This window comes from Diachasmimorpha longicaudata, chromosome 5, assembly GCF_034640455.1.
Source record: "Diachasmimorpha longicaudata isolate KC_UGA_2023 chromosome 5, iyDiaLong2, whole genome shotgun sequence".
In the NCBI taxonomy this organism is placed as follows: Eukaryota; Metazoa; Arthropoda; class Insecta; order Hymenoptera; family Braconidae; genus Diachasmimorpha; species Diachasmimorpha longicaudata.
Genome location: NC_087229.1, coordinates 3012925 through 3037545, shown reverse-complemented (window position 1 = coordinate 3037545; position 24621 = coordinate 3012925). Strand labels below are relative to the sequence as shown.

General features: G+C 39.1%; 5 protein-coding genes across 10 annotated transcripts; 2 read left to right on the top strand and 3 right to left on the bottom strand.

The window, feature by feature from the left end:
- Positions 1-118: 118 nt before the first annotated feature.
- LOC135162852 (eukaryotic translation initiation factor 3 subunit J) lies at positions 119-3797 on the bottom strand. The gene is made up of 6 exons (XM_064121764.1): positions 3568-3797; positions 3381-3463; positions 2206-2322; positions 1999-2137; positions 1030-1179; positions 119-887 (listed from the first exon to the last, which is right to left on the bottom strand). Exons 1-6 carry the CDS (start codon positions 3581-3583, stop codon positions 691-693), a joined length of 702 nt encoding a protein of 233 aa, XP_063977834.1. The 5' UTR covers positions 3584-3797; the 3' UTR covers positions 119-690.
- A 2068-nt stretch (positions 3798-5865) lies between these two features.
- LOC135162853 (GATA zinc finger domain-containing protein 1) lies at positions 5866-7656 on the top strand. The gene is made up of 3 exons (XM_064121765.1): positions 5866-6707; positions 6807-7009; positions 7375-7656. The coding sequence occupies exons 1-3, from the start codon at positions 6438-6440 to the stop codon at positions 7586-7588; spliced, it is 687 nt and encodes a 228-aa protein (XP_063977835.1). The 5' UTR covers positions 5866-6437; the 3' UTR covers positions 7589-7656.
- On the bottom strand, positions 7375-10203 carry LOC135162854 (AP-3 complex subunit sigma-2). Of its 2 annotated transcripts, none has more exons than XM_064121767.1 (3): positions 9787-10201; positions 9111-9494; positions 7375-8443 (listed from the first exon to the last, which is right to left on the bottom strand). In XM_064121767.1, the coding sequence occupies exons 1-3, from the start codon at positions 9853-9855 to the stop codon at positions 8321-8323; spliced, it is 576 nt and encodes a 191-aa protein (XP_063977837.1). In that variant the 5' UTR covers positions 9856-10201; the 3' UTR covers positions 7375-8320. The 2 variants fall into 2 exon arrangements, with proteins under 2 accessions (XP_063977837.1, XP_063977838.1); XM_064121768.1 differs by lacking the exon at positions 7375-8443 and adding an exon at positions 8506-8805 and having other exon boundaries at positions 9787-10203.
- Positions 10204-10679: 476 nt separating this feature from the next.
- Positions 10680-22485, top strand: LOC135162995 (maternal protein tudor-like). 4 transcript variants are annotated; one of them, XM_064122048.1, is made up of 7 exons: positions 10680-10870; positions 10984-13346; positions 13859-13927; positions 14536-16669; positions 17944-18108; positions 18378-18535; positions 18791-22485. In XM_064122048.1, the coding sequence occupies exons 2-7, from the start codon at positions 11200-11202 to the stop codon at positions 22071-22073; spliced, it is 7956 nt and encodes a 2651-aa protein (XP_063978118.1). In that variant the 5' UTR covers positions 10680-10870; positions 10984-11199; the 3' UTR covers positions 22074-22485. The 4 variants fall into 4 exon arrangements, with proteins under 4 accessions (XP_063978118.1, XP_063978119.1, XP_063978120.1 ...); XM_064122049.1 differs by having other exon boundaries at positions 10979-13346; XM_064122050.1 differs by lacking the exon at positions 13859-13927.
- Positions 22485-24366, bottom strand: LOC135162996 (uncharacterized). Of its 2 annotated transcripts, XM_064122053.1 has the most exons (2): positions 24242-24366; positions 22485-23893 (listed from the first exon to the last, which is right to left on the bottom strand). In XM_064122053.1, the coding sequence occupies exon 2, from the start codon at positions 23891-23893 to the stop codon at positions 23450-23452; it is 444 nt and encodes a 147-aa protein (XP_063978123.1). In that variant the 5' UTR covers positions 24242-24366; the 3' UTR covers positions 22485-23449. The 2 variants fall into 2 exon arrangements, with proteins under 2 accessions (XP_063978123.1, XP_063978122.1); XM_064122052.1 differs by lacking the exon at positions 24242-24366 and having other exon boundaries at positions 22485-24039.
- Positions 24367-24621: the final 255 nt, after the last annotated feature.

Sequence of the window (24621 nt, the reverse complement as noted above, 5' to 3'; positions counted from 1 at the left end):
GAAAAATTTGAAATTCTCAGTAAATCTTATCAAATTGATTTCAATTCAAGTATTTCATAATACAAAACTATTTTGAACGTGAAACAATTAGAAGGGAAATTAGGGGATTAAATAGACATTTATTAAAGTTTGTGATCAACCTTTATTTAGAAATATGCGCAATTCAAAACCAAATGTCAACGGATTATTTGCATCTGTTATTTTGTTCAATCATTCGTTTCTTTGAACTAGTGTATCAACACAAGCTGTATTGCGGGTCCCCGTAATCCAGTGAACATCATCGATAAAACATCAGCACAGTCACCTTAATTGAACTATCTCTGAATCGTCCTGCACCGTAAACCCGGGGAAATCAGTATTTGTTGTGATCATAAAATCGTCGTCAATACACACATAGATAATCACTGTTTTAGTTTTTTAATAAATCTTCAATATTGAATAACACCAACAGCAGAGTCTTTGATTTTTTAATCATTTCTTTTGAATTCATTCAGCATTTTGACAACCTTATAACTGATGAATCTGAAAATATGCATTTATTGGATTCAATGCACTGTCTTGGTTTCTCTGCGATCAGACTAAAATCCCCGTAACTTTATTGTATGGAAAATTCATTCAATTTTCATGTCATTGCGTAAGTGTGTAGAGCCGACTAGATGGTAGGGTGAGATGATTTCCTATGGACGGCCGCTACATGAAGTCATCGTACTCGTTGTCGTAAGTGTCATATCCGTATTCACTGAGATGAGTATTTTCACCTTCAATTTTCAATTTCGCCTTTCCTTTACCCTTGTTTTTCTTTCCCTTATCGCCTTTCTCGATCTTTGATTTTTCAATTGCTAAATTGTCCATTGTTATTTTTATCTTTTTCAAAGAGATCGAAGACACTGGATCATGAAAAAAGATATAGATATTATGAAAGGGTCCATAAGAATTGATGTTTCTGTTAATTTCGAACGCAACGCTATGCTCAACTTCTTGTATTGAAAAGCGTCTGCCAAAAATCTATGAAATTTTTATTGAACTTACGATTCACTGCTATACGATTTATTAACTCTTCAGCGAACGCCGGAAACTCCGTGTGCTTGTTGAATTGGTTGATTTTCGCAATAAGTTGTTCCCCAAACTGATCAAACTCCTCCTTAGTATCCGGCATCATTGCGTCAAGTGCTGTCACGCCTTCGAAAAAACGTATTCGTCGATTTACATGAATTCTAATTTTTTTTTTCTAAAAAACTCTTAACAACTTCCAGCTTCGATTCATCTAGGAACAGTACTGGGATAGATTGATAAAAGAATTACTAATGACAATGAGGAATAAAAACTGATTCGTACACAATAAAATAATTTTGCATGAAACAGTATTTTTATTATGGTACAATAACATTAATGTTTTATCTTTATCGTTCCTCTCTTTCGTTAGTGTTTCTCTGTTTAAAAGTAATAAAATTGACAATTGATTTGTTTAGGTTGTCACATCTATCTCGGTACAGTTCCTGACAATCTCCACATGGGTTTTTATGGTTTAATTAAATTTCACGATTGGCAAATCTTATTTCGACGATTACAGTCGCCCCTCAATTTTAATAATACTGCATTGCCTCGTTGAAATGACGTAGATCGCGTGTTTTTTTTTTTCGTTTACGGACTAATTTTGCACACATTTAATACCTCTGAGGATGAATTAAAATTTTTAAAGGCCATTCCTGCCTCATTTGCCTCATGGATTACTGAACATCTCTCAATTTACGTAAACACAAATAATTTTTTGATTTTGTTAGAGATTTATAAATAGTTTTTCACTCGATTATTCACCGCGGTTAAGAATTTGTCTCATACTCTCGAGATTTTGTTCCACTCACTGGTAATTGTTAAAATATTTTTTTTAATGCTTCTGACGATTTTTGCCTCTCGATATTAATAAGCAATTAGAGTGGGGTTATTTTTTACTGGTTTTGGGGGGTTTACGGGGACTAAAGTCTACTAGATTCGACAAACCGAATGTTTCCATTGCAAGACGAAGATCAGCCTCCTCAGCCATTTTTTGTCTCCTCAGCTGTTCTGCTCTCCTTTCTTCTGGTGTCATTGCTTCTTCCTTTTCTCTTGCCTTTCTGTCAGCCTCTTCACGATCTTTCCTCTGAAATAATTAACGTCTCGACTTTCTTCCTTTTTTCAGTTTCACAAAATAATAGAGTGACTTTTTACCTCTCGCTCTTCAATTTTCTCGGCAACTTTTTTCTTAGGCTTTGCTTTAGCCTTTGGAGCCTCTGCTGGCTTCTCCACATCTTTCTTCTCTTCTTCTTCAACATCTTCCCACGAGTCCTATTGGTATCAAATTAATGCAGAACGATTATATTCGAAGATTAGGAATTCCTTGAAGAGGAAGAAAAATAGATGTGTTTGGATTCCAAATTACTAAAAAAACATACTCGACACGACCTTTTAAAGAAAAAGTTCAAAGAATATTAGGTCTTGCAGAGAAAAATCTCAAGCAGAAATAATCATTTATTACAATTACGGTTCAATTTTAAAGCCGTCAATCCATTAATATCCCTCTTAAATTTTTAATCACATAACTAATCATTAATTTTAATATCTAATTTCCGCATTATTGCGTAAGACAATAATTTCTTTAAGGAGATCGATGCCTTACATGGGAATTTGGAAATATTTAATTAAGAGACAATTTACAGTTCCATCTCATAATCCATTCAATGGTTTCTGAATTGCGACGAGTAGCATTAAACAATGATCAACATGAACTAAAAATTCTATAATGGTAGAACTATTATTTCTCTTAGAATTCTAACTTGTCAAATATATTTATTGACTAGTATACTGAAGGATAACAAATCTAAGTCTCCAAGGGAAAAGCTAGTATCTTACAAACAATAACATTTATGAAAAAGTAAGAAAGTTCGTTCCGTAAAAGAACTATCATATTCTAAAAAATATCTTGGGAGGTTTGCATCTATTTCAAATTCCTCCCCAGGTATTTGCATAATGTGAAATGAAGCAGAGCACACAAATGGCTGAGCAGATATACTTTGAATCTGACAGTTGATTTTTTGTGGCTAGAAATAAAGTGTTTTAACAGCCATTGGTATTCTGCCTCAAAACATAAGATAAAATGCTTCAATTAAATCAATGACTAATGTCACTTGACGGAACCCAAACTCAAGGTTCTTGTCTGATTGTGGCTGATTCATCCAATTGTTCATAATTTCTAGACTTTTTATTTTAACGTTCCCTAAAAAATCGCGTGGGGAGCACATGCTCCAGCAAGGTTAACTTTCAGCCATGTCAGTGGTTATCTACCCCTCCGCCAGTCCGTGAAACCTCTAAAAATTCACTGATGGAATGTACGGAAGAATTATTACCTTAACTTCTTCCTCCTCGTCCTCGCCTTCCCATTTGTTTGACCTCAGAGCAAGTTCAAGTTTTGCTTCAATATTATCAACATCTGTATAACACAAGCATGGAAATCAGCATTGCTAGTCTAAAAAATGAATTCCTCGGCCACCGAATATTTGACTCGAACGATTTACTGAACGTTTTGTCACTTACCCCAGTCATCGTCCATGATTATTTATTTCTAGAGTAAATTAATCACTAGCAAGTGGTGAGACACGTCGATATAATGAAACATACGTTCCCAGTTGGTCCTGAGAAGACTCGGAGAAACGTCGAGACGACTTGTGACTTCACAAAACTTTCAGTGATTCGGCGGACGATGTTAAAAGCTGCGCGCGCATGTTACGCTGTTAAGGCGGATTCATAAGTAATTTTTGAAACTTTTCTTTGTGACTTTATCCGGATAATTCGAGACATTTCTGTAGATTTCTAAAAAAAATATATTTAAAAAATCATCCAATAACAACAGTATTGAAGATACGACTGTTAAGGACTTTTGCCTTTTTATTTTTACTTTCGCTCTGGAAGCATGACATTGGCGAGAATTTTCAAAAAATTTTGTAGAAAATTTAGCTACGTGTGTAGCTAAAAAATTGGTACCCTTCCTCCTCTAGAGGTCTAGAAGAATGTCATAGAAATTTTCAAACTAGAATTCCTGAGAAACAACACGAAAAAATATTTTTTTAAATCGTCGTACCGATCACCAATTCAATATTCATCTCCAGTTATTTTTTACGTTGTGGATGGTTCTAGTCAGCAGGTGGGTCACTGGGATCAAAACATTGATACGTCATACAGGTTGTGTCAAATTGCTTTATCTATACAAATGTGTATATCATTCATAGCTAGAGCTTATGATGGTATTGTACATAATATCCCTCTCGTCCTCGATATTTCCGTTTGAATATTGGCACCAGAATATGTTGATTTGTTTTTCAGCAGAGATAATATTGTTATTCATCCTCGCTGCATGAGCATCCTGGACCTGGTCGACTTCCATCCTCGCAAATCCGTTGGCAACTACGCGCCAATCTCGAAGCAGTACCTAAATAAAATGGTTCATTTGGATTATTCGTCGAAACAATTATATTAAGCATGTTTATGCCAAAAATGAATTGAATACGATGCGATCAATTATCGAAAAATTATGACAGATTTCAGCTTCAATATATAACTGGAAGTAACTTCTTCAAATAAAGATTGAGGGCAGTTTTTATTTATTCAGGTTTTTTCTAGATTATCAAAATTCATCATTACGGTGATTGATGACTACTGTGTGGCACTTATGTTGCCACCAACGGCGTTCGTAATTTTTACGTTATCAACGAAATGCTAATATTTGCTCAAAACCCAGGTACATGGTCAGGCACTGTCTGTAGAAATTGTACTACAAGTACAGACAAAAGTCACTGTACATAATCTGAAATTTCTCAGGATTCCCCCTCAAATTCTTGGGGATATCTGAAAATTTCCACAGAATTTCGGATAAAAATTATTTACTGAGATCTATAAGGGCTCGATATCTATTTTGTAAAACATCGAGAGACATATCTGTCTACATATTTATCCATAGCCACGTCTGTACGAAGATATCTATACGTGGACGTCTCTTTTTTAAAATGTTTATTCATAAATTTGTCCCCAGGTGGTCTGTCAAGTTTTTCTTATGTTCTCATAATTAACGTGTAGAAATAGCAAAACTTTATTGGCCAATACCAATGGAAACAAAATTCCGTTAGTAGAACTTTATTCATTCGAAACTGTGTTGCTAATCAATTTGCAACAAGGGGTATATTAAAATGATGGTCTATTTGTTTATGAATTTCTGAAATATATTACATTCTCTGTTTTTTTTCTTGTCAATTTCTAAGTTTTCTACAGAAAGGATACTAATAAAGTTATCTTAATAACTAGGCATTTATATATTAAGGCGCTAATTGCATTACAATAACGACGTAATTAACAGAATGTTACATTATGCTTTTTTCATTTTATTATTTTTATGCACTTACCAACTTGCGAAGAGACCAGCAAAATCAATAAAACAGCCATGAAAATAGGTAATAATTGACGGAGTTGAATCATTCTATTAGATTTTTTAACTGTAATTGAAAAATACTGTAGACTGTACAACTGCTTCTTCTTATCTGGACATGAAAAATGTGTTCATGAAGATAAATACTTGCCAGCGTTTGATTTACATAATAATCAGACTTTTACACAGTTGAAGTGCAAATAATTCCTCACATGACTATTTACTAATAATTACTACAGATACCCGGTAGGCATTGAGGCTCTCGCCTATGGTGCACAGAGGTCGCTACTTATATTATTTATTTAAAAATGAATGACACTTTAACAAAACATTGTAAATACAGTAAAAACGGGTACACACCTAATACAAACGATGGACTCAGTTGATTTTGCGAAAAACAATGGTTTGTCGGCTATCTGCATACTAAATAGACAAAAATAGCATTTGGGACCAAAGAGGATAGACTAATCTATCCTCTTTGTTTGGGACCGTCTACCCCTGTCCCAAATCGTTTGGCGTTTGGCGTGCTACGCATGCGCTAAATTATTGTCATTGTGTGTTTGTGTGAGAGAGATACGACCCCCAAATCTACTCTCTGACTCGTTTTTCGTTTTCTGTTTACAAGTTCGGCCAGCCAGTACTCAGCAATGTCGACATTTCCAGTGTATAACCTATGTCAGTGGCCAAAAAATAAAAAACAAAATTATCAAGCACAAAATAATGTCTTGAGGAATCTCGTGCCTGTTGGCTTTATTCCCTCCGTGATCATCTCACAGGATATTCAATCACCACTGACAAAATCCAATAATTGAAATTTACTTCCAACAAAACACGTAAAACTCACACGAGGAGGACGAACTATTTAGTGCGGAGTGTGAAAAGTTCCAGTACAATAGCTTCGAATTATAGGAAAAATTTTATGCCAAGCTCAGAAGCATATTCTGAAGGTTAAACAGACGCATGAATATTGGTCAACGGTTAACTTGACATGCCTTTAGGTGTGAAACCGGAGTGTATAAAATGTGGAGGGCGAGAGACAATTCTCTGGCACTCAACCGAACTCGGTAGTTTGTGTAATGAATGTATTGAGGACGAAAGAAGTACTAGTAACTTGGAGAAGACTTGTGAGGATGACAAGAATGGATCAAAGCCTGCGAGGAAGAGTACGAGGATCACTCGATACTGTAAACCCAAAATTAATGCTTCTAGCAAAGCGTTACTGAAAGGAAAAGGCCGACGTAATATTTTTAAGAAGCAGGTAAAACTCGTCACACTTTCCATGCACATTCATGATTATTATTTTTTTTACATGTTATATTTAAGTCCTTCTAACTTGAGAATTTTATCGTTCTCTCAGCCGGTCAAAGCCCCTTCAGCAGTTGCCACTCCCGTGACAAGTAATTTCCTCTTCTACAAAGGTTCATATTTTCAAGTCGGAGATATTGTCTCCATGGAGGATATGGACGGAGGTATCTACTACGCCCAAATTAGGGGATTATTAACTGATCAGTACTGCGAGAAGAGTGCTGCTATCACCTGGCTGCTGCCTACAACAGCGAGGTATTTGATCGGTTCCTCAAATTCCTCTTCAGGACTAATAGATAAAATTAGAAAACTTTAGGACTGGATTTAGCTGAATATGTTTCAATTTGACGGACGCCAAAGTCCGTTTCTTTTGTGTAAGATTCATTCTCCTCTGCCAGTAAATTCTTCCTGGAATTTCGGGAATCAATTTTTTTTCCAGACAGGGCCAATTGAGAGGGAATGACTTGTATTTTTCATGTATTACGACCTAAACTTACATTCCCCAGCTACTCAGCATAAATTGATTCCAAAGAGATAATTCACTCAATCTGCAGTTCCAATTAATAGACCACATACAATTTTTTCCTCTAACTGCAATTATCTTCATTGTTTGTGTTAAGTCCACCACCTGAAGAAGGCTTCAACCCGGAAACCTACATAATAGGACCAGAAGAAGATCTCCCACGTAAACTAGAGTGTATGGAATTCGTAATGCACGCACCATCAGATTACTACAAGCTGAAAAATACTCCCTATCCTCCCCTACTGACAGAAAATGGATCTGGATACATCTGGACATCACTCAAGAATGAAATGAACAATGGGAGACAATGAGCCATTATCATTGATTATAATATTTTTATTGTATATAATATAATTGAAATATAACAGTATTTCCGGAATTCACTGCTCCACATACGGTGATTACTGATAGAAATATATCTATCATAATATATGCATGAGGATATCGAATGAAGGTAAACACATTCTAATCAACAATCGAAGATATTTTTATATAGAAAAATCTATAGCACTTCTTTTCCCGTTTTGACGGGAGAATATTTGACAATGACGTAGCGTATCACGAGAAAGACCTTTCAGGTATTATCCCCTTTTACTTTGAGAGAGAAAAAATTTAATGATAATCAATTTAATAGTTTTCTGAAATTTTCGAATACTTGAGCAATTGTATCATTTACTCAATTTAGATATTCGATGACTCCTATTCTTTTAAATACTGGACATTCGGCAATGATAGGAGTCGATTTTAATTGAGACTGTCAAACCTCTTCATTGCATTAACATTGTTGTTCTCTTGTGGAATCATTTGAGAGAAATTGTTTCTCATGCTCAATATCACTTTTTTTACATTTTCATTGAAGGATTCCTTCACTTTTGGAATTGTAATGATTTATTCATTACTTGTTCATCCAGAGTTGACAGAATTGGCAAATTTTCATTTCCATCGATTCGTGTGTACAATTGTCGACACAACGACGGATCATAAATAGTATTTGAAATTGTTGATGAATTTAGTCAACTAGGTGAGACAGATGTAACGGCTGGTCAGAATTTCAAATCTTTTATTGCCTGCGGTAAATCCGGGAGCTTCATATCCTTAATCTGCTGTGGAATGTTCATATTCTTTACAGCTGACACTGCTCGTGCTGGTGCTGCTGTAATTCCCGCCTTGACACACAGAAATTGAATTAAAAAACTTAATATGCTAAGGGAAGAATTTGATTCGCATATGAAAATTAAGAAATTGTTTATTTGTGTTCAATATACAGTTTTTAAGAAGGCACAGTGTGTTCTGGATTACTGAGATTCCGAATTGTCAATTCAAAATTGAGTAGAGACATATGTAAATAATTTCGAACGAAAATTTAAATGTCAGGGACGAGAGATTTCCAGAAATCATGGAAAGTGCTATCCCGCATGCGATGGTTCAAATCAAAAAAACTTTCACTGCCGCCTATTGTTAATTAGGGTGGGAAGTCCAGAAATACGATTGTTCGAGGCAAATAAGTTCGTCCTAACTTGTAAATCCCCTAAAAATTCATTATATTTTACTAGTTAAAAATTGTAGATCACCTAATAATCATTGAAAAAAAAATTTAGTTTATTGGTGATAAACTCGTGAGCCAGATCGAGTTTTGTGGATAAATTGTGTTAAGTAAATGCTACGAAAGGAGTGTAATTGAATTTTCTAAATGAGCAATCAGTGCTACAATCGCATAAATGTACAATTCAGTTTCTCTCGATAGAAATTACCAAGAATCATAAGAATCAGTAGGAATGAACCTTTCATTGCATTTAAGAGAGAAAAAAAGATCGATGAAATTGATGAGCTCACCTCTTGTTTCTCTAATCTATTCTGGTCCTCAATCCTCGTCAAAATCTCAGTCATGTTGGTTTCCAGCACCATCCCGCCCATCACCAGCTCATTGAGTATGTAGTGAACTTTGTCAACGTGAAAAATCAAATCCAATTCACAAACATTCTCAAAACATTTATCAAGAGTTTCTACGAACACTTGAATTAAATCTAATATTCCCAGTTCTGATTCTGATGAATCAACGCAAAAGACAAAGTAAAGAGTTGCGTAATGCCTGTAGATGAGTTTATAATCTGAACCGCCAATCAGACTTCCACCTTCCAAAAAATTACAGACATTGTCGTCTCTCTTGGAAACCAATTGAAAAGTCTCTTTTATTATTTGTTGCTGCATATCTTCATTCTGAAAAAGAAATATTATTCAACCTTTGACAGTCGATTACTGAAAAAATCAAGAGAAATTACTGACAGTACGGTACAAGAGGAGTAGAGTTGTAGTGAGTGGTCAATAAAAATAATACAATGACTTAGCTACAGTGGAAATTAGATAAAAGTTAGCTCTTTCTCATAGAAAAGGAAATTCATTCAACTGCTTTGGAATCCATGTAGTTATGTCAACCATAGTTCAAGTTGATAGGGTGTAAACAAACGGTACAGTAAACCAGCTGATGAAGATAAAACAAATGTTTACTTACAAAATAATGATAAAACTTGGATAATCGAGGTTTCCCATGGTTGTTGAACACCAAAATTGCTTTGATCATTTTATTTATATCTTAAATATTACTTTCTGGACTATCAATATTCCTTGATATTTATATTAGCTGCTCCCTCCACGTTTGAACATGGATTCCAACGTTGGAGGTTAGTTCCAATGAGATGACAATACCAAACGTATGGAGTGGAATGAAATTCAATGCGTAATTTATCCTTTCGGTGCAATAATCTCATCCCTCATCCTACTGTAGATGGTAAAATATACGGAAACGATGGTTAGACAGTAACCATATATGACTAAATCAAAATATCACTTCACAAAAAGTAGATAGCAAAATATCACTTCCTCAGTCGACTTCAAATCCGATAAGCGAAAACTTTGGGGGGGGCTCCGTTTGTACTTTCTCAACTGTAAAAATGATCAACTGTACAGAGAATTTTCAAACAGTGAGAGCACCACTGTGCAGGGATTCAACTGTCAAGACAAAAAGCTAAGCTGTACATATGGCGCTGGGTCCACATGTACAGCCACATTTTTGTCCCGACAGTTGAATCCCTGCACAGTGGTGCTCTCACCGTTTGAAAATTTTCTGTACAGTTGATCATTTTTACAGTTGAGAAAGTACAAACGGAGCCCCCCCGCTCGTAGCACACGGAGGCCACTACTCATGGTGGATTTTTAATTATTTATCGGAAAATAAATGACAGGGAATAACGAAACATTTTACGTTCAGTCCCTATGGCTTCAAACTTCGTACAAATGACCTACATGCGAATTTATTGTCGTTGCCAGCCGCCAGAATCGGCGGTGGCGCCTCCTCGTGACGGCTGCCCGAACTTGTCCCTGGCCTCACAATACCTCTCTATATCACACAATAAAAATAGAAAAAGTGTCATTTTCGGATATGAAAGTATACCACTGACATTCCTAATTTTGCATCTCGATTCTCAAGAAACAATGGGCGGTCAAAGAGGCCTCTGACAACAGGGCACAACAAAAGTGTCCGAAAAACAAATCTTCCGTCACCTTGAGAGCAGCCAGAAACACTCGACGAGCTTCAGGTAAGGAAAACAGTTGTCACAATCTTAGCAACACCTTCCAATAGCGACGAAAAGTCGTGTAAGTAAATCGAAATATAAAACTAATAAACTTTCTTCACTTCCGGCCAGTACAGGCTCAACCATATTCTGTCCCAATTCGTCCGAGCCTTATAAAAACATTAAAACTGTTAAATTTCCGCTGCCCCTGCACCGATAAAAAAGACAGAACCGAAAAGTCGAAAACAAAAGCGGTTAGAAGACATTTGAATGTTGTGGGACAACGATATCGCTTGAAGAAAGGTTAAACTCTTGGTGAGACAAATTCCAACGGTCAACGAAGGTGTGTCAAGATGACAGTCGTTGCACCGGGCAGGGAATTCACGATTTATGTGACTCATGTGGACAGCCAGGGTCCTCTCCTCCGGGTATGGGGACAAATCGATAAGGATGCAGCGGTGAGAATCGAGTCATTGATTGCAATGATGAGCCCAGGCTTTGAAAAGGGTTTTGGGGCGATCCAGCGCGATGCCCAACTGACATTGCACACAACTTGCTGTGCTTATCACGATGATGCCTTCTACAGGGCGAGAATCCTGCGATCCAACAGTGGAAATGGAACTGTACTCGTCCATTTCCAGGATTATGGAAATACGGAGACGGTTTCGTATGGTGACATTAGGATCTTGAATGACACTCAGGAGGGCATTCAACTGCAAACTATGCCCCCAGTTGCTACGGACTTTATCATGGCGGAGGTACTGCCTTTCAAGGATGTATGGGATCCGGCCACGGTGCATAATATCAAACACACCTTGAGGTACAATGAAATGATGGCAGTGGTGTGCTCGGTGCTGCAGAACAAAACGAGAATGCTGAAGCTCTTCTTCGATGGACAGGATTACTCAGAGCTCATGATCAATAATAGGATGGCATTGCCTGCTTCCAGTGACGATTTGACTAATCTAATATGCGCCTCGCCATCCTCTCCAGCAGTCCCCTCACATCAGCACCGACAGACTCGTCCTAACCAACCGCAATACCCCCCACAATCCCATCTTACTCCTCATCACCAGCAGCCAGCCTTCGATACCTTCAACTACAATCACTCCCAGAAACCCTGCAACAACAATTTCTACCAGAAACCTAAATTACAGGGCTATCAAAGCTATCCTCGTCAGCCTCAGGAAAACTGGCGCCAGCAAGCACCTCAACAGCCTTTCTATGTTCCACCTCATCAATATCCTCTCACACCTGCGCCAAACTCCAACTCTCCTCTGTCTCTTGAGAAAGCCGCTCCGAAAACAGCCCAATCCATGGTTAATCGAGTTCTGAAGTACCGAAGATACCCAGTCCTCGTCTCCTTCGTGGAAGATGGGCCCTTGAAGTTCGCAGTGCAACCTGAGGAGAATCTGGAGGAGCTGACGGACTTGATGAAACAAATAAGTTCATGTTCTCTCAAACTGCTCTCAGAGCCCCCAATTCCAGGTTCAGTTTGTTTGGGTCGTTATTCCCAGGATGGAACTCTCAGAAGAGCAGTTGTTCGATCAGTAACAGACTCCCTTCAGGCAAAAGTCTTCTATATAGACTATGGCTCCAGTGAGATTCTCTCACACTCTGACATCTACGAACTACCCCTGGAGTTCGCTCATCCTTACGTATTCTCGATAAGGTTCACCTTGAGCAGTGTTCAATATCTGATCGTTAGTGAGGAGATGAAGAAATATTTTCAGGAGCTCGTCCAGGGTAAGAGAATGATCTTGGATGTAGTGCCTCCAGAGAACTCACCACTGATGCAGTATGGACATCTGTGGGACAATGGCAGGAACATCTTGGATATGCTGATTGCCAAATTCCCAGGGTGCACTGAGAACTGGCCCGAGAGGAGACCCTTGAGCAGAGGAATCAAGAAGGCTGTCCATGTCTGCTATGTCCAGGGATGCAGCAATTTTTATGTTCAGCTTGATGACGACACGAATACATTGGAGAGATTAACGAAGACTCTAGAGGAGTGCATTAAGACTGCACCACCTGTTAAGCCTGCGTCGATCAAACCTGGCTACAAGTGCCTGGCACACTGCAGTGTCGATTCTCAGTGGTACAGGGCAAAGGTTATCAAAACAGATGGCAATCAGGTCACTGTTCACTACGTTGATTATGGGAATAATGAGCCCATTCCGATTTCTGCACTGAGAACGGTGGGAGGAGAAGTGCTGACGAGAATTCCAGCACTTGGGATCAAGTGTTCCTTGTATGACTTCCAGGGGAAGGAAGTCATCCAGGAAGTTGATAATCTATTTGAGAAGATGGTGATGGATAAGGTTCTGGAGATGGTTGTGTTGAACCATCATGCTGAGGGAATTGTCGTCAAGATGTTTGATAAGAGTGTGCAGCCACATGTGGATGTGGGTGAACAGATGAAAGGCTTTGTACAGAGAAGTGTAATGGAAGCTCAGATAAGGAGTAACGTGCAGACAGGACCCCCGGCACGTGGACGCAGGTATGTACTCAGTTATTTGAGAATTTTATTACTTTAGTGTAGATCTTTTGTTCTTGAGAAATGGTGAAACAGTTCAAAGGGGATACAGATTGTCTGGAGAAATTGGAGATTTGTCTGAGGCATTGTTTTATATGAAGATTAAGCCAATGGATATTTTCAAGTTTAAGAACTTTAAGAATTTAATAAAGATTTACTAACAGAAAACTCGAGAAAACAATTATGAACTTGTTGCTCGAATTGCATTGAATTTCTTTAGCGATGAGGATTTTTCACATTTGCTTTCGAGCAACTATATCGATTTTACGAAAATTAAACGATCATTATTAAAAAAATTTATTGCAAGATTCGACAATAAACTAATTCACCACGTCCTGCATATATATTCTATTCATAATCTGGACTATTTGTCTTTATTATCATTTATCGCATCGTAATGGATGCGAACATTTAGTTTATTACAAACATTTGGAGAATTACTGAATTTCGAAGTAAAAGGGATGATTATAATGCAGGTCCAGCGTAAAAACGCAACTCCAGAGCCACCCACATAAGTCGAAATCCAAAAACATTAGACACCCACGGTAAAGTGATAAATGACAAAATATACTGCAAAGTCGCCGATGCTTTCTGTATGCATTTGTGAAAGTTAATGAATTAATTCCCTAGGAAAGTGGTGGAGGAGATCACGTACAATGAATGAATTCATTTTTTTGCAAATGTTTCCAAAGCTACAAGCTTCATACGTAAACCATACATTCTTGTCTGTAAAATACTATCATTCATAACCGAAACGATTGAATAATTGATGAAAATTAGTTTCTGTATATAATCTTCATTCGTCATATAACAATCTAATTATTTTCGTTATGAAGTGAGTAATGAGCCTTCTTATGTCCATTGGTCGAGGCATACCTCAAAATGGAGTCCCAAACACAAGATTAGAAAATTGAAAAAAAAATCATTCGAATTATTCTAACAGCGTAGATTTCCATCACAACAAAACCATCAGTATGCAGCTTAATCACTCTTAATTTGCCTTAATCAACCCCATAATAAACCTACCGTAATAAAAAATCTCACGTTCATCTTGCCTCGCTGCACATGTGACTACAAAATCACTCGTAAATAATAAAATCATATAAGTCCCCTGGCTTTCTTCAAGTCCATTGATTTATTTGATTCCCCATAGTGATGAAATCAACAGCTGGAAGTCTCCTGAGCCCTTGCACAAGGTCTGGAAGGACCAGGAGAATGAGCAAAAATATCAAGATCTTCAGGCACAACGAACCGCACCACAGGAGTGGGTGGTGGCCCCCCAGGCTGATCGATTTACTTCGCGAAACGACCGAAACGAGCGATCTAGTAGGGACTCCCCTCGTCTAGATCGCAGCGACGCTCGAATCGAACGCTCTCCCCACGACCTAACCCCGAGGACATCAGACAGGTCCAACCGAACGAACCCGATAACACCTTCCTCTCGTTCAGAGCGAAATCCCTCGAACGAGAAAGTCTGGAATGACAAGGACTCCGACACCTCCTCAAGAGGTGGAGGAAGTCGCAGGGAACGTCCGTCTCGAGGTGGAGGCAACAGGCCCCAGCGAAACGACTTTCAACGATCTCCGCGTGACTCCGAATCGAGTGAGAGCAGCTACAAATCCCCAAGACCATTGAGTAATTCGAAGAATCCAGCAGGAAGATCACCGAGAGACCTAAGCGGCAACAACAGACGTCAAAACGAGCTCAGAGACTCTCGAAAACCCTCTTCCGCATCTTATCAATTCCCTTCAACTTCCTCCATTCTTTCCTCACCCTCTGCGCCCCAGAAAACCCAACAACTGAGGATTCCGCCTCCTAATGTCACTCTGGGAGCCATCAAGAACTGTGAACTCGTTCATATTGTCAGCCCCGCGGATTTTTGGATCATCCTCCACCCTGATTACCAGGAACTGGATGGGTTAATGATGAAAATTTCTGATAGTTACAAAATGAAAGGACACGTCTTGTCTCAAACTTCAATAAAGCCTGGAACAGATTGTGTTGCTCAGTTTTCAGAGGATTCTGAGTGGTACAGAGCAACTGTCGAGGAAGTGACTCCCACGGGGGCTAAAGTTCGCTTTGTAGATTACGCAAATTGCGAAGTTGTCCCCTTCGACAAGATCCAGGGGATCAAGGAGGAGGTATGCAAGCTCCCAGCTCAGGCCGTTCGAGTTAAACTCCTAGCAGCCAATGAAAAAATCTGGGATCCCATCGAAATCGACGCATTCACATCAGCTCTCGAGCTTAAACCCCTGGAGGCTGAATTCGTTGGTCTCGAGAACAAAATTTATACAATTCTTCTTCGCGAAGTTGTTGACGGGGTCCCACAGAAGGAGTATATCAATGAGCGGTACAGCAATGGTACGGATTTGATGGAGGCTAAAGAGTTATCGAGGAACAAGAGCAGAAAGGCAAATCAATCCAGGAGACCAAGGGCGTCAGCACCTGATTATGCTCCTATGAATCAGAAGTGGAAGGATTCGTCTGTTGATCTTGGAGGGCCTCTCGAGGTGATGGTGACCTGGTGCCTGAATCCACATAATTTTTACTGTCAGCCGTTAGCAGCTGAAGAGGAGTTCAAGCAGATGATGAACGATATTCAAAGAGTTTACGCGGGAAGGACACCTGTGGAGGAGCCACTGGAAGTGGGGACTGCTGTCATTGCTGTTTTTGCCGATGATGGGGCGTACTATCGGGCTGAAATACTCGAGTTGAATAAGCTCAGGGGAAATATCATCAGGTATATTGACTTTGGTAATTGCGCGATGGTGGAGACCAAGAAAACATTCAGGGTTGAGAAGCAATTTATGGAGATGCCCAAGCAAGCGTTCAACTGCACTCTGAAGAATGTGGTTCCTGTCAGTGGGAATAACTGGACCAAGTCAAACTCTCATGAAATCGACAAACTCTTTAATGTGGAGAAGTTTGAGTGCTGCATCCACGAGATCAAAGACAATAAGTATACAGTATCCCTGATGTTTGAGGAAAAGGATCTGGCTGGGATCATGGTGGAGAAGGGTCTAGCTGATTTTGCAGTTTCTTCGACTGTCGTGGAGGAACCGGAAGTGGTGAAATCGAAGGATAGCGCAGCTGTGGGACAGGCTGAGAAGGCGGCTAGTGCTCATGAACAACCGACAGTGAGGATCGATATCAGCAGGCTGGAGGGACAGACGATCAGGGTAAAGGTATCCAATGTTGAGGGACCTGAACGTTTCCATATTCTGCTGCCTTCAGCTGGAGAGTGCGAGAAGGGAGTTGTTGATTTCATGGCTGGAAAGAGTGCTGAGGTAAGGATTTGGGATTAATGGGTTGGAGATTTTTTTTTGAGAGAGGTGTTGACTGATTAACTTTAGAATTACCAGTCTTAAATGGCATGATTTATGTTTGTTGTATTGTAAGGTAGAATGTCGGGAAAATAATTAATACGATATTAATTATTAGGAATATTGATGCTCTTTGGTCATTTTCTTTCATCGATTGGAGAATAATGAACCTTTTCAAAATTCTGTGTGCATAACATTTTCGAAAATTGAAATAGTTTTAGTTATCTACTTATAAACCATGAAGATTTGAAAGAATCTTGATTTTCTGTCAAGTGTAATCAAAATATCCTTAAAAGCAACAAATTCACAATGTGAAATTGTTGTTAATTATCTTAGCAATGAATAATTGTCGCAATATTCCACTAATATTCCGAATATTTTCAGTAATTCAGCATTGACAACAAGTATATGTTTGGATAATTTAACTCGATACATCTCTCTTTAATTATTTCATAACATCAGTTGTTTGATAATTAAGGAAATCGGAACGTTCGATTTAAATTTGCCTTTACTACTTCATTTGCGGTTTTGTTCATAAATAATTGCTAGCTGCAGCGTATGAATAATTAGCCAGACCTGCTGACTGATAATGTAATAACAACTGCTTGTGAATCCTTGACTCTAACAAGCTCCCAATACATTTGTTTGTGTTGTGATGAAATGGCTGATGAAATCGAGTTGACTCGCACGATGTATGGTAAATTGCCAGTTTTTATTCCTAATTAATTCTGTTGTTTAATACCTGGAATTTGGAGATAAATGGAATTGTATTTAACATGTGTGTTCAATTTTTGTGTTATGGAGAGGAGGAAATTCTCGTGGCGTTAAGATTTTGTGTTTCATAATTAAATTAACGAATCATATCTCCTGATTACGATTGATTAACCACAGAATTTCGCTTGAGCCTGCGATCATTGAGTACCTCAGTCAATAATTATTAATTAACTTACATTGGCATACTAAAACCCATGTGAAGAGAAAGCAAATCCAGAGAATTCAGAGAATTCTACAAAGAACTTTCATCTACTTTTAAAAATCACTTCCAAGAAACTAAATAGTCTCCAGTACTGATTTTTATAGGTTGAGCATTTGTCCACCTGATTAATAATTGTAGAATATGTAAAGTAACTGCAGAATCCCAGAATTCAATAATCACCATTCACTTTGGCTCATAACTAACTAGTTAAAAAAAATGAAAATATATATAGCGATCAGTAAAAGTAGTGTGCCAATGTTAGGTGTTGCCGAAACTATCGAAGCGTGAGGTGTTCCTTGGCTCAGGTTGTCTAGTTGAGACCAAGGGTGGATGGCAGCGTGCTGTTGTCATAAGTACCTCACGATCAACTGGCTTTGACGTCAGGCTCATTGACACTGGGGCCAAACTAGTGATACCAATGGACTGCGTGAGTTTTATCAATCACTGTGATGACATGGACGACTAAACAACATTATCCTCATCACTAGAGCCCATTTGATACAATTAATGCCATACACATGCGACTCAATTAACGTCAGATTAATCTTAACCATTTCTTCACGTTTTCAGGATTAAATAACAAATTCCAGAATTCCCTCCAATTCCTTAAAGAATTGTTAATTATTATTCTGAGCATCATTGGTCTTGTCATTAGCCTCTCATTAATTTTCTGGTATTTTCTTTTATTCTATGTAGATGCTGGCGTTGCCATCACAACTCGCACTTATGCAGAATCAAGCGGTTGAGTGCTACGTCAAGAACGCCAAATCCAATGCCAATGTCGATCAAAATTTCAAGGCTATGGTGGAGCACAAGGAGGTGATCATTCGTGTCGAGAACGTTGATAATAATAGGTGAGTTGATAAAGCAAATAGGCACAATAAAATTACCATTACGATTCATTCAATCCATTCTGAGCACCTTGAACTAATGTATCTCATTATTTTCTGCACTTCATTCATTCATTCATCAAACTATGCCTTCAACTTGAAACGTTTTCACAGAAGATGCATAGATTCCTGGTTTCATTACTTTATAAATCAACAAGACATCAATTTCCTCGCATTAAATTTAACGCTTTCGTTAAAAACTACTTTATCGCACTCCAGGCTTGCCGTATCAATCTTCGACACTACCGGTCACAAGATCCAGCTCACTCCGACTGACCCACCGGAAGCTATCTGTCCGCTCCTCCCAATGCCCATAATTCACTCAGTGAACAGGGTAATAATATCTCACGTAAACCACTCAAAGAGTTTCTACTTGCAACAAGCATCAGGCATCCCAGACTTGCAGTCTCTTCTCGACGAGCTCTTTAATTTCTACTCGAATTCAGGGCGTCCCCTGGACCGCTCAAACTCGTCCTCGATACTCTGCGCAGCCCAGAGTGAGGACGAGAACTGGTATCGAGCGAAGATCCTCGAAGTCACCGAGACAGGAGCCCTGGTCCAGTACCTGGATTATGGAAACACAGAGGAAGTGCCTTGCCACTTGCTGAAGGTACTCGAGCCCCAGCACTTGATCAAACCCCAGATGTCTCTGGAGGTGTCCCTATCAGTGACTCTAAAAGGGACCGAATCAGAGCAATCAGAGGCATTGAAACCCCTTATCCTGGACAAGGAGTTTACCGCTTCTCTGTACTATATCCGATCAAAATGGATCGTTGAGCTGGAAGACTCTCCAGGTGCAAAAATAAGCGAGACCCTGAGATCGTTGAACCTTCTGAAGCCAGAGGAACAGCCCAAAAAAGTAGAAATCGATCCTACAGAGCCAGATGACCTAATCGTGGGTGGAAAATACAAAATAGCAGTGACGCACGCAGATAATCCAGCCCAGTTCTACATCCAACGTCTTCGAGATGCATCAGCAATCGACGCTCTCCAGGAGAAGCTTCAGTCTGAGGTCCTCAGTTACTCTCAGATCGAGGGAATCCCAGAGGAGAATCTCTTCTGCGCTGCTACGTACTCAGCGGATGGCCTTTGGTACAGAGCTGAGGTGATCGATGCTGACGAGGATCTTGTCACTGTCAGGTTTGTGGACTTTGGAAACACAGATAGCATCACCGATATTAAGAGTGGGATAAAACAACTGCCAGAGTCGATGAAGTCAATTAAGAGGTATGGAATCAAGTGCAGATTGGATCTGATTCCTTCTGGCGAGGAGGACTGGTCCGAGGGGACTTGCGAGAAGTTCCGGACTATGGCGACAGCTAAGGAGTTCATTGACGCTGTGCTAATTGCTGATGGAAATCCGAAAAGATTTGAGTTGTTTGTTGGAGATGAGAACATTGGCGATAAATTGGTAGAGGAGAAATTGGCTATCAAAGTTCATGGAGTTGAGGAGATTTTCGATGAGATTGTTCATAGAGAGTTGGATCCCAGATCAGCTTTCGTCAGTCACATAAATTCACCGAGTGAGTTTTGGGTACAGGAGGAAAAATTTGTAGCGGATTTGGAGACCATTGCTGATAGATTCGTCGTGGCTGACATGTTTGGGAGGATTGAAGAGATGCAGGAGGGGTCTCTGTGTGTTGCCAAATTTCCTGAGGATCAGAACTGGTACCGAGCTAGGATTATTTCTCATGGAGATACTGGAACCAATGTGATTTATATAGATTATGGAAACTCTGCAGTTTCAACGGAAATTAGACAAATCCCTGAGGATCTTGCAGCAATTCCTCCCCTGTCCAGAAAATGCTGTCTTCCCCTTCCTGAGGGAGTAGAACACTGGTCTCAGAAGGCTTGCGAGGAATTTACTAAGATGGCTGATGATGGAGCTACGATTTTTATCCTCGAGGTGATTGAAGAGGGAGAAACTTCCAAGGTGAAGCTCATTCTGGACGACAGCGACATTTCGGAGCAGCTTGGAGAACTCTGTGACAAACCAGTAGCAGTTATTGAGGAAAGACTTTCGCCTCTGGGGGAAGAAACGTCTCCAAATGTCGTGGTAAGTCACGTAGTGTCCCCCCACGAGTTCTGGCTGCAGGCAGATTACAAAATGGCAGACCTGGACCTGATGGCTGAACACCTGGAGAATGCTCACAGTTTGTTGCCCCTGAACAACCTTTCAGAAGGCACCATCTGTGCAGCCAGATTCCCTGAGGATAATCTGTGGTACCGAGCCAAAATCCTCTGTCACTCAGAATCTGAAACCGAGGTGCTCTATATCGACTACGGAAATTCAGCTGTTACCAGTGAACTTCGAGCTCTACCTGAAGATATCATCAGGATCCCCCATCTCTCCATGTTCTCCTCCCTCAAACTTCCTGAGGAACTCGAGTGCTGGTCTCAAGAGGCTTGCGAGAAGTTCATCGAACTAGTGGCAGACGGTGCGACTATGTTCGAGTATGAGGAATTGTCAGAGGATGATCCCAGCCTGATCAAACTGTCTTTGAATGGTCAGGATGTCGTGGAACTCTTGGCTCCCCTCTGCAAGAAGAAACAAATTCCCGAAATTGATGAGGAGCTTCGAAAAGAAGTTAGCAAGATTCAGATGATGAGAGACAGTACTGCTGATGAGACTTTAACCAACTCTTGCCAGGTTCAGCATGAAATCAATGTTGAGAAAAGTCGAGAGGAGATTGTCAACAAGTTGGGGGATATGATCATTCAAACTGAGAGCATCAGTGAACATCTTTCCAGCAGTATCGCTGGAATCGAAGGAACTGCGCATTCTGAGCTATCTTCAACAAACGTTTCTGTTAAAATTGAGTCACCCCCTGACGGCACTCTTCAGAAGCCTGAGGAAGTGGTTATGGAGGGTAACGAAGCAGATGCTCTGGAAGGATCCAGGGAGGGTTGTTCTATCGCGAGAGAGTTGACGGCTGATGATATTATTGAGCTGTACTCTCAACCGCCTGCTGAAGGTCCCAATGGTGTGGACGATGAGGCGATGGGTGGGGGCAGAAATATCGTTGGAGATGAGGAAGTTATTCCAGCCCTAAAGGAAGAAACGATTGGAGATAGCGAGCAGACAGAGTCTCCAGTTCTTACAGCAACAGAGTCTGCAGATATTCTGGATCGAGGAGAAAGTATCACCGAAATATCTGGAGTGGATTTGAGCACCGCAGAATCCACAAAACACGATAAAATATACCCAGAGAATGAGAATCGTCATTCAACCCTTGTGGACGAGCAAACCACCTCTGACGCAATCTGCAAGCTCTCTCAACTCAACCTGAGCGAGAACACAGAAACATCCATCGACTCAAAAAACAATCTCAGCGTTGATTTAAGTCAAGCGAGTGCTGATACGAACAAACTCCAAAATAGCGGAGAGATTCCAAAGTCCCCAGAAAGTCCCAACACCCCTCATTCCGAAAAACCAGTCTCTGAAGTTGTGAAAAGGGAAAATGATGATGCGGTGCTCACTATCGAGAAAGAAACTAATTAATCGTATGAATCGATTAACTTCAACATAGAAGCTCACTTCAGTTACTGATATAGTTTTGTCAGGAAAAGACTAAATTCGTGAATATTCATTATCATTTATTATTTTTGTTTCTCGGATTTTTTTCCCATTCTTGGGCTTATCACTGCTGTTTTATTAGTATAGGGTGATAGATCACTAGTTTATGAGCAACTATTATCGTAGGGATTCGACCAAAGACTAAAAAAATGTGGCTTTCATCGATCAATTGATCATTGAACGGCGGCTGAAAATGGCCTGAAGATTAAAATCAAAGACTGACATTTTTTCATCGAAACGACGTTTTTTCTTTTTTTTCATCTTTTGGTGATTAGGTGAGCCATGGAGTTAGTGTCATAGGATAGGTGATCACGGTTGCTCGAGGTGCTTCTCTCGTTTTTTTTGTTTATTTTTATTCACTTTGTTTTATTTATTTGTGGTGAAATGTGAAAAAAGTGAATAGAAGACATTAAATTTACTTCAGAGAAATTTTTCAAATAGATCTCCGGGAAGGCAATTTTCATGTTTCTGATTCATCGTTTTCATTATTTCTCTGCAAATTTACTTGATTTAATCCTTAATAAAGCCATTTTTCGTTAATTTTAGGGGTTTGATTACGAGAAGAGAGAGAGAGAACATGATAGAAAGTGCCTGGAGCATTTCATAGTATTTATTAATGATTAAAACAATGATGAATTAGAGGTATAAGTAAGAGTATGCGGAAGAATAAATTAAGTTAAACTAAACACGAGCAGGTGTATTGAAAAATTGATAAAAAAGTGCATGATTAGTACAGTAAGCATTGAAATTTTAATATTCCGCTCACACTTGAATGACATTGTTCACGATTGTGACTACTATTATATTTTCTTTTTTTATTCTCTCCGATGGTACTGACTTCAATTCTCGTCTCACTTTAGAACTTTTGCTTTAAAAAAACTAAAAACAGAGATATCCGACCTATTTCGTACTAAGTGTAAACAAAAAATGTCGGTGATATTTGGAATAAGTTTAATATGATCATAAAGTTAATTAAAGTTTTCTGAAAAATGTTATTGAGATACTAGTTAATGAGGCAACTTGTCTTAGTCAAAAATGTATGAAATGTTGGTTGGTTTATTTTTCTCGATTCAATTTGAAAGGTCTTTGAACACCGTCATTACTGAGATACCTTTGTATACAACTCAAATATAACTTTTGTAATAAAAAAATGTGAGATTGTAGGATCATTTTCCTAGTGTGACTTTGACAAAGGGAAATTTTAAGGGATGATTTGGAGAGATGTCCATTTTTCTTAATGATGAAAACTTTGATGACCTATTCCATTCCAAATACCTATATTTACCAAGTTAATGTGAATTTTATATCTTTTGCTTGGATTTCTCCTTCATTTTATTCATTACAATTTTCTTCTGCATCTCTTCCGTCCTTTTTATCCTCTTCTCCCTGGCCAGCAGATCCCGAGCCACCTGAATTTCCTCTTCTAGAAACCATTTGAGAGGTCCACGGCCTTTTTTTGATCGTCCGTAAACTGCAGCTTTTTTCACATCTACATTATCTCGAAAAATTCCTCCCCTAGGTCCCCTTGCGGGTGGTTTTGCAATGTCCTGAATACGGATTTTAATGTCCGGACAATTGCTGTTAAGAGGAGTCTCTGGGAAAGTCGATTCAAAAGGTGGATTTCTCAGATTGTACTGAGTATCAAGATCCTGACGGTTAATGTCACAGCAGAAGCCAAAAGGTTTTCTCAAATCTGTTAGTTTTGTAGGGGAAATTGCAGGAGGTCGTTTGTTTGCCTGGACCATCTTCATTGCAAAGAAAATTCTTTAAATTACTTGATAATTTAACTGTTAATTTACTTTGGTGATTTATCGATTCATGGTTTATTAATAGAAATGAAATTTCAGATTTTGAAATGAATTTTGAATGAAAGGAATGAAGTTGGGTACAGTGTATTGGACGAATGTTCTTGTTTTGACAAAATTTTGGGTCTCATGATATAGAATAGGGTGGATTGAGCAGAAGACTCAGACAAATGGCAAAATTGTAAATAAAAACAAGTAACGAAACTATGAATTTTCAGTTTTTCCTGCACTTTACATTACGGGCGACAAGTAACTAGTTACAATTCATGAAAATTTGGATTTGAATACCTGGATATTATTTTAATGATGGGCATAACACTATGCTGCTACTATCCGTAATTTCACGTAAAAAAAAACATGACATCTCAAATCTATTACTCGAAAGTGGCCGCCATAATCGAAACATGGTCGATAACATTGAAAACGACATAACAAATAGGCGGCCATTGGTGGAACTATTATCTGCAGTCCAGGAACGTATAATCTACAGATGGAATACTTTGGCGACATTCTCGATAGGTGTAGCCCTCTCTCGGTAATTATCTAAAGTTCAGAACAGTCCACCGAAGGGCTCTGCATGCCCGACTGTCGATGGAATCTACAGAACTCCTTTCTCTCCAGCGTTTCGATCTCCTCAGCGTTATTCTGCACGGTATGATGGAAATTTA

Bases quoted from the DNA above. Each gene is read 5' to 3' on its own strand.
- LOC135162852 (XM_064121764.1), bottom strand. The intron at 2,323-3,380 runs GTAATAATTCTT...TGATACCAATAG, and splicing joins ACGAGGAGGAAGAAGTTAAG to GACTCGTGGGAAGATGTTGA. The intron at 2,138-2,205 runs GTAAAAAGTCAC...TAATTATTTCAG, and splicing joins AGAAAATTGAAGAGCGAGAG to AGGAAAGATCGTGAAGAGGC.
- LOC135162853 (XM_064121765.1), top strand. From the start codon at position 6,438: ATGCCTTTAGGTGTGAAACCGGAGTGTATAAAATGTGGAGGGCGAGAG. The intron at 6,708-6,806 runs GTAAAACTCGTC...TCGTTCTCTCAG, and splicing joins GTAATATTTTTAAGAAGCAG to CCGGTCAAAGCCCCTTCAGC. The intron at 7,010-7,374 runs GTATTTGATCGG...GTTTGTGTTAAG, and splicing joins CTGCTGCCTACAACAGCGAG to TCCACCACCTGAAGAAGGCT.
- LOC135162854 (XM_064121767.1), bottom strand. From the start codon at position 9,855: ATGATCAAAGCAATTTTGGTGTTCAACAACCATGGGAAACCTCGATTA. The intron at 9,495-9,786 runs GTAAGTAAACAT...TTTCTTTTTCAG, and splicing joins CCAAGTTTTATCATTATTTT to AATGAAGATATGCAGCAACA. The intron at 8,444-9,110 runs GTGAGCTCATCA...CTGTGTGTCAAG, and splicing joins ATAGATTAGAGAAACAAGAG to GCGGGAATTACAGCAGCACC.
- LOC135162995 (XM_064122048.1), top strand. From the start codon at position 11,200: ATGACAGTCGTTGCACCGGGCAGGGAATTCACGATTTATGTGACTCAT. The intron at 18,109-18,377 runs GTGAGTTTTATC...TATTCTATGTAG, and splicing joins TAGTGATACCAATGGACTGC to ATGCTGGCGTTGCCATCACA. The intron at 18,536-18,790 runs GTGAGTTGATAA...ATCGCACTCCAG, and splicing joins GAGAACGTTGATAATAATAG to GCTTGCCGTATCAATCTTCG.
- LOC135162996 (XM_064122052.1), bottom strand. From the start codon at position 23,899: ATGAAGATGGTCCAGGCAAACAAACGACCTCCTGCAATTTCCCCTACA.